The 8,995-nt window shown below is 41.7% G+C and overlaps 1 protein-coding gene across 1 annotated transcript; it reads right to left on the minus strand.

Annotated features, from left to right (window-relative positions):
- Positions 1 to 5,380: 5,380 nt before the first annotated feature.
- Positions 5,381 to 6,310, minus strand: LOC110335287 (olfactory receptor 8S1-like). The gene has a single exon (XM_021217366.1). It carries the CDS (start codon positions 6,308 to 6,310, stop codon positions 5,381 to 5,383), a length of 930 nt encoding a protein of 309 aa, XP_021073025.1.
- Between the last annotated feature and the right edge of the window lie 2,685 nt (positions 6,311 to 8,995).

Here is an 8,995-nt window from a genome sequence, read left to right on the forward strand (position 1 = left end):
CCCTCCATGGCCTCTGCATCAGCTCCTGCTTTCTGACCTGCTTGAGTTCCAGTCCTGCATCCTTTGGTGATCAACAGCAGTATGGAAATGTAAGCTGAATAAACTCTTTCCTCCCCAACTGCTTCTTGGTCATGATGTTGTGCAGGAATAGAAACCCTGACTAAGACAATGGATATTTAGGCTGACTCTGTATCTGGCCTAGGACTAGTTCTGCAATAAGCAGGGGCGTGTGGAATTCACATGTAACATGCTCATTTAGGCTCCTCTGGCTAACATGGCCAGGAGTGAGATGACTGGATCATGTGGAGGTTCTAGCCCTAGTTTTTAAAGGAATGTCCATATGGTTGGAGTAGACTTCCCTGCCCACCCACACTATGCAAACGTTCCCCTCCCCCACATCCTCACCAGCAGTCATTGGTTTCTTTTGTCTGACTATGGATCAGCCCAGGCTACCAGGTATCATCCAATCTCAAATCATAATCCACCTGCCTCTGCCTCTCAAATGTTGGGATAATAGACCTGTGCTGTTCCTCCTGACTCTGTGCTCTAATAGCTCATTTTTACTAAACTTAGTTCATATCTATTTGTGGTCTTGATTAGAATTCCCCTGATTACTGGTGCTGTTGAGTGTTTTCTCATGTAGTCATTGATCATTTGCATACCTCCTTTCTATTGATCATTTGCATACCTCCTTTTTATTGGCCATTTGCAAACCTCCTTTTACTGGTCATTTACATACTGCCTTCTTTCTTTTGGCCATTTGCATACTGACTTTCTATTGGTCATTTGCCTGCCTCTTTCTGTGCAGTGTCTGCTAATGTCCTCAGCCCCTGCTCAGCCACTTTTCTGTTTGTCTATTGTTTTTGTTGTTGAGTTGTTAGCTCCTTCTACATTCTGGGAATCAGGTCTCTATCTGGACCCTGTACATTTTCTTTGCTCTATTGGTTAGTCCCTTTGAGTCCAGAAACCTTTTAGTTTTATGTAGCTCTATTTGTCTATTTTTGTTTTTACTTTTTGGGCTTCTGAAATCCAAAACATTTCACTGCATTGAGTCCTGGGAACCTCTCACATCCCAGGTCTCTGGGACTTTCTAGGGATTCCTCTTTATCTCCACCCTTGGCAGCTGCATATGTCCATTCATTCTCTTGGCCCTCTGGACCTCTCTCCTATCTCTCTCCATACTTGATCCTGCCCCTTTATTCCCCTCTTCTTTTCCCTCTCCTCACTCACTCAGGTCCCTCACTCCCTCTGCCTGTCATGATTATTTTGTTCCCCCTTCCAAGTGTGATTCAAGCATCCTTACTTGACCCTTCTTTCTTATTTAACTTCTTTGGGTCTGTAGGGTGTTTCATGGATATTCTGTATTTTTTGGCTAGAATCCACTTATCAGTGAGTACATACCATGCATGTCTTCTTGGGTCTGGGCAACCTCACTCAGGATGCTATTTTCTAGTTCCATCCATTTGCCTGCAACATTCACAATGTCCTTGTTTTCAGTAGCTAAAGTGTATCCCATTATGTAAATGAACCACATTTTCTACATCCATTCTTTTTTTGAGGGACATCTGGGTTGCTTCTAATTTCTGGCTATTATGAATAAAACTGATCTGAACATAGTGGAGAACGTGTCCTTGTGGTAGGGCAGAGCATCTTTTGGTTATATGCCCCAGAGCAGTGTAGCTGGGTCTTCAGGTAGAACTATTTCCAGTGTTTTTGAGAAACTGCCAGATTGATACTGATTTTTGTTGTTCCCATTTTAATTTTTATTATACATTTAAGTTTTCATACTTGTATCCAATGTATCTTGATCATATTGATCATATCCACTGTTTGCTGCCATTCTCCTACCCTCCCCAAGATACCTCATCATGTCTCCCTCCCAACTTCCTGCCTCCCTCCCAGCTTCCTGTCTCCCTCTCAACTCGACTGACGTGTCCTCATTTGATATTTTTAAAGGTTCTTATTATGTTTTAACTCACTGAGCCCAGTAGTGCTTTCCCATATGTTTGAGGGTGTGGGGCCCTGGGTGTGCACGAGGAACCTACAATAGTCACACTGTTGTAGATTGTCAAAAGACCTTTACTCACAAAGACTACATAGACCCCCATCGTTGCAAAAAGATTCAGGATTTTACTTATCCAGCATGTAGACCAGAAGAGAGACCCAGAACAAAGGAAGAACACACTTTGTATACCTTCATAAGGACCAGATATAGGCACCAGGATAGTTTGGCTTACTTTAATTGGTGTAGCCAATAACCTTTTTAGACATTGTTTGGTTTGTATTGGATGGCTCTCATTTTTTCTGTCCTTGTGGGTTTTCTTTGAGAGTGAGGCGGAGCAGAGGGATTGTTAATCTTGTTTTGACCGTTAAAACTATGTTACGATATTTGTTTAGTCAGCCAGATTTTTTTTTTTAATCTGTTTCTGTACTTGGCCTGCTAGTACAGTTTGGAAAGTCCTTTGGAAGGGGGAAGGTACGGGGTAGTCTTGAATTTATTTTGGATATTACATTCCCCCTTTTCTCTCTGGTACATTTCAATCCTGAAATGATGTCTCACTTTGTTGCAGTTACTGATACTATTGTATGAGCATCAAAACTTGTACTGTACTTAAGCAATTAAGGATGTATGGGCCAAAGGCTAAGAACAGAAAACAGGATAAGAAGGAGGGTAGTAAGGAGGGCTAGGTAGGGACCCTTCTGGAGATGTTTGAGGGTCTGGGCGTGATGTAGGTGTACACAGATCAGAACTCTGACTGGAACTGGCGAGATGTCTTTGGGGTACCCAGCTCATTCACTGTCACCAGTTGTGATCAGCCTTCTTTTTGAACCACCTGTAAGCCTTTTAACTTAGCATGTGGATCATTATTATAACAACATGTGGGTTCAATTACATCAGTTAAAACAGTGATGGGCGTGGGAGCCCCATAAAGGATCTCAAAAGGAGTAAGACTGAATCAAGAGGGGGTATTTCTGGTTTTAAACAGGGCAAGGGAAAGGAGCACTAGCTGGTCTGTGCCAGTCTCCATGGTTAATTTTGTCAAGGTCTCTTTTAAGGTTCTATGTATCTTTTCTACCTTTCCTGAGCTCTGAGGTCTGTATACACAATGTAATTTTTATTTGACCTCTAAATGCTTGGCCACACCCTGACTTACCTGGGCAAGAAAGGCAGGGCCACTATCTGACACTATTTTTTTTGGAACTCTAAACCTTGGAAGTCTCCCTGGTCTGTTTAACTCCGATGCAGTATTTCCCTCAGTGGGTGCATTTAGTTTTACCATGTGAACAAAGGGATGAGCTTAAGGGAATGTCTTTGTTCACAGTACGTCATCCTTACAGCCCTCTTCACTGGTTTTGGTGCAATGCTGTTGTTCACAGTATGATCATTAAGCCTCATTCCCTGCTTTTCCTCAGAATGTGTAACTTTCTCTTCCACATAGACGTCTTTTCTTGAATATGTTTAGTTCTTACCCTTCTGTCTATAGGAATTATTGACTGTTGTGAATGCCTGTGTTTTTGAGACAATAAAGATAAAAGTGCTATAGATATGAGTGAAGTATACAGAGCAGATATGTGTGTTTGCCCAGATTATCCAAGAGATTCTGTAAACAATAAGAACAGAAATGAGAGTTTGAATGTGGATGTTCCTGTGCAGGAAATAGATGCCTCTCTAATGTTAAGTAAAAATTTATTTAAGAGAGTAAATGTTGCTACAGTAAATAATAATTGTGCTATGCTGGGCAGTGGTGGTACATGCCTTTAATCCCACCACTTGGGAGGCAGAGGCAGGTGGATTTCTGAGTTTGAGGCCAGCCTGGTCTAGAGAGTGAGTTCCAGGACAGCCAGGGCTACACAGAGAAATCCTGTCTCAAATAATAATAATAATAATAATAATAATAATAATAATAATAATAATAATAATAATTGTGCTATTGGTTAGAAGGCTCTGCTTTCAGGTTCTTGAATGAAAACTTTTTCCAGAGAATATATTATTTTCTTAGTGTGGCTTTGGTATCAGGATCTCATAACATTACTTGAGAATATTTGTGCTCTTCTGTGTTTGGGAAGGTCCTATTTAAAATTTATACTACTGCTTCTCATAAACTTTGTTAAAAGTCACCATAAGGTTCATACAGACTTAAGGTTTTCTTTATGAAAGTTTTTAAAGTACAAACTAAGCTTATCTAAGTTTACTTCAATGTGAAAGCTAAAAAAAAAATTTTCAATACCAAATATTGGCAATGATCTAGGGAGTAACGGGGTCTTCATATACTACTGATAGGAACAGACTCATAAGACACTTTAATAAGTAGCAAGGCAGTTTCTTATAGACTTCAAAATTACAATCAATACAACCCCATAATTCCTCTCCGAGGTATTTACCCGGGTGGATGACTGCATATATCGTCACAAACATTTTTACTCATATATGTGAATTAGAGTATAAATGAATATATCAGTATCAATGTGTTGAGGGAAAGGAGGCAGACACAAACATGTACTTCACACCATGAGTGCATCAATGTGAAATCCTAGGAGAGGCAACATTATAGCCATTGAAGGTTGATCTGTGATTGCGAAGGGGCAGGAGATGAAGGGAAATATATTTCCAGTCAGCTCATGGTCACTTTCTGTTAGCATAGAAATATTTTATACACAATTATAGTGGCAATTTCCATTCAGAAAAATGAAATTCTCAAAGATGCCTTTATGAAACTCATCACAACACATTAATGAATATATACCAATACCACTTTTAAAAATAAAGGAAAGATGAAGGGAAGGAGTCCATTAGAGTTGGTGAATTCCATGTCAGTTATTCTATAGAGCTGGATTATTTAAAAGATATTGGGCATCACACAGCCATTCAAATCAAAGGAGGAGAAAAATAGATGGGGAAGCTCAAAGTCATTTTGAAAAGGTTATAGGTACAGGAAACTGGACAGTTTGAGCCATTTTTTAAAATCAATCAATCACTGCTGGCTAGACATTGGAGCTGATACAGAATGACCAGACACAGCATCCCAGGATTCCCTAGTATAGTATAGCACTGACACTGAAACATCTATAACAGGACACTGCAATTCTGCCCAAGAGAAAATAGAAAGTATTTGAGGGTGAGGGAAGACAAACTAAGAATGTCCTCTTTACAGTAAAGTAATAGATAGAAAGGTTTAAAAATAATTTCATAACAGAAGAGTCAGGTGATTTAAGGCTTTGACTCTAAGAGGATGAACATGAAGGCCACTGAAGGAAGGGCATTCCTCTGGAAAAATCCCAGCGTTTACACTGAGTGTCTGACTTCAGTGAGATGTCCCATTCGTCACTCCATGTGCTGATTTCAGTCTGCTCAAGACTTCACCCCGAGTCTCTGATCAACTTACCCCAAATGCTGGCAGCATCTTGTCAGCAGCTTTCTCATGGCAGTCTTCACCTCCTTGTTCTTCAGACTGTAGATGAAGGGATTCAGCATGGGTGTGATGACACTGTACTGCAGAGAGAAGAATGTTTCCATGGGAGAACCCGAGGTAGGCAGGACATAGCGCAGGCAGGCCGAACCAAAGTACAACATTACTATGGTGAGGTGGGAGGAGCAGGTGGAGAAAGCCTTGCTCCTGCCCCTGGTGGAGCTCATGTTCAGGATAGTTGAGAAAATGCAGCCATAAGAACAGACCACGAGAATGAAGGTTCCAGAGGCGTGTATGACAAAAGTACAGACTATGGCAGTGNNGTTAGTGGAGACATCAGAGCAGGAGAGAGGGAAGAGGGAAGGAAACTCACAGTTGTAGTTGTGTATGGTTCCAGAGTGACAAAAGTCCAAACTCACAGCTAGGAGGGTATTAATGAGTGAGTTCAGGATGGCCAGGATCCAGGATCCCCACACTAGCACCTGACAGAACCGGTCACTCATCATCTGGCCATAGAGTAGAGGGTGGCAAATGGCTGCATAGCGGTCATAGGCCATGACTGCAAGAAGCAAAGCCTCGGTCCCCCCAATGGCGAATACAAAGAAGGCCTGGGCCAGGCAACCCTTCACAGGGATGGTTTTTGTCTCAGACACCAGATTCTCCAGCATCTTGGGTGTGGAGACTGATGAATACAAAAGATCCAGGAAGGACAGATGACCCAGAAAAAAGTACATTGGAGAGCGAAGGTGAGCATCTGCCCTTATCACTAACAGAATCATGGAGTTCCCTGTCAGGGTCAGGACATAGATCACAAGGAAAACCACAAAGAGTATAGCCTGGACCTGGGCATCATCAGACAGACCAAGGAGGATGAACTCAGAGATGACACTGAAGTTCCTCATAGCTGAGTAGTACATCTTCCCTTGGCATTCGAAATAGAGAAGTAATACATCAGTCAGACGACCTCCTTTTCCGCGATGTCTTCTCTTCTTCAAAGGAGTAATTGCCTCAGCACCCCAGGATCCAAATTTCATCCACTGTGGGTCCAGACGTGATGACAACTATGAGTTCTTTCCTTTTATTTTTTAGAATTATTTATTTATGTTAATTAGTGCACTTTAGTTGTCTTCAGACACACCAGAAGATGGTGTAGGATCACACTGAAGATGGTTGTGAGCCACCATGTGGTTGCTGGGAATTGAACTCAGGACCTTTGGAAGAGCAGGCAGTGCTCTCAACCACTGAGCCATCTCTCCAAACCAAACTTTGATTTTTTAAACAGCACACATTTTTCCTCATGACAGCCAATGGCCCATGTTGGCCATTCTTTCCCTTCTGACGTGGGCTGTTGGGGTTTTGTCATTTGTGGGGATTTTTGTTTGTTTGTTTGTTTTATTTGTCTATTTTTTTCTAAAGAAATCCGAGGATCTGAAAAGTAACATGGCCAACGAGCAAAATCATAAGTGGATCCAAAAGACTGGAACTCTCAGTTCAACAGAAGAGTCCCTGGAGTCATGGTAGTTTCCTAGTCAAGGACAGAGTCAGGAAGGATAGAGAGATGTTTTTAAAATATACTGATGGTGTTCATATAACATTTCTGCAACGGGGGTATTGTAGAAGAAAGTATCTTTGGACAAAAGAAGGACAATGACCTGCCTTATCAACTACTGTCCTTCAATGTCCTAAGGCTACATACTACTAAAAAAAAATGTAAAAGACAAAAAACTGACAAAAAGACCTGTAATAAAGCACATAAACAAAATGATAAGGCACATAAGCGATGTGTAGTTGCAGTCATGCAGTTAACTATAAGTTCTTAATGTCATTGTCTCTTGCTCTAGTTGACAATCAGATATAGATGTCTAGCTCACAAAGACTGTTCAATGCTCTTGGCTGTGTTTCAGCATCTTCCCTGGTCCTCACANTTTTAAGCACNAGAGCTTAAGANNTGGTCTGAGATCAGAGTTGGTCGGCTTCTACAGAACTTACACATTCTCTCTAGGTTTTATGCCAGCAAATTCAGCATTTGAAGAGTGTATTTTCCATGAGAGTTTACTAACGCACGAGTAATAGTTAGCCCACAATGTCTAGAGAGGGTGCTTGCTTTCCATTCTGAGATGTGTCCTTCATCTCCTGACAATAGAAGAAAGCACTTGGTAGATAATAACATCAACAACCATTTCTTCTGAGAACAGAGACCATGGTGTCTGAGGGTCAGTAAGGAAGGCTGTACCACTGATGGAGTTTGAGATACTTCAGTGAAAAGAAGTGCCTTGCTCAGACAGAGTTAGTCCCAAGTGCTATCGCCAGGGATAGACCTCGTGTATGTGCACGTGTGTGTGGTTGTATGTACCTATGCCCATGCAGAACCCAGAGGATAGGAGTGCCTGTTATACCACTGTCTGCCTTGTTCCTTGAGACAGCCTTTCTCATTCAACCTGGAGCAAGACTATTGGACTACAAGCCCCAGCCATCTTCCTGTCTCCCTGACCCCTGCCACCATTTCTAGGGTTACAGGAATTCCTGACCACACCTGGCTTTCCACATGTGTTCTGTGAGGTTCCAACTTAAATTCTCATGTTTGTCCAAAAAAAGTATAAAAAAAAGAAAGTATAAAAACCTTTTGTGGTGGTTTCATATGAAACATACAAGGATATTAAATGACATAGCCCAGGATCCTCACAGGTGTTTTTGTCTTTGCTAGAAGTGTCCCAGAAGGTCGGAGAGATGGATCAATACTTAAGGATGCATACTGCTCTGGAAGATGTAGTTCAGGTCCCAGCACCCTGCCTAGGCATCTCAGCTCCAGATGTGGCACTTGCTTCCCGCCTCTCTGTGCCCCTGCACACATGTAAATATACCCACACAGACAGGCATACATAATTAAAATTACAAATATTTTTAGAAATAGGGATCCAGAATGCAAAGCAGTACCTCTACCATAACATACATTATCTCCTTTCTTAGTGTTTGCAATCACACTCATTTTAGCAATTCATTTCTATAGACTCTAGATAAAAATATATAACATGAGCCAAATTGAGGACATATAATAAAAGTCAGTTTAGTAGAAAATAAATAAATGCAGGGCATTTATTTAAAAAATAGTCCAAGGCATTTCTTAGAATAAATTATCCCAGAATCATACAAGAAATGAAAACTTGCCCACAGAAGACATGGTAAGAAAAGCAAGCCCAGAGAGTTGACACCAGTGTGGGAGCCACCTGGTTATCTTGGGGCAAGGCTGGGTCAGCGTCTCCCTGGATGGGATGTCTGGAATCACAACAGATCTCCAGCTTTACAAAGAAGCAACGTGAACTTAAGATTGAAGAGCACTATGAATAAACCTGCAGACTGTGTCCTGAGCATTCCTGCTACGACCATACACACGAGTCTGGTGGCAGAGGTGAGAGGTGGGTTCTAAGGCAAAGGGAGCTCTCTGTGTCCCACAAACAGGCCTTATTGGATCAGGAGATGCAGAACAAAGTGAGCACATTTTGTTCTCTGTATCATCACTTCTTCCTAGCCTTGCTTCAGCAGCTCTGATCTGCCTTCCTGACAGTCCGAGGAAATCCCTCCATGTTCTG

Source organism: Mus pahari, chromosome 17 (assembly GCF_900095145.1).
Source record: "Mus pahari chromosome 17, PAHARI_EIJ_v1.1, whole genome shotgun sequence".
NCBI classification, from domain to species: domain Eukaryota; kingdom Metazoa; phylum Chordata; class Mammalia; order Rodentia; family Muridae; genus Mus; species Mus pahari.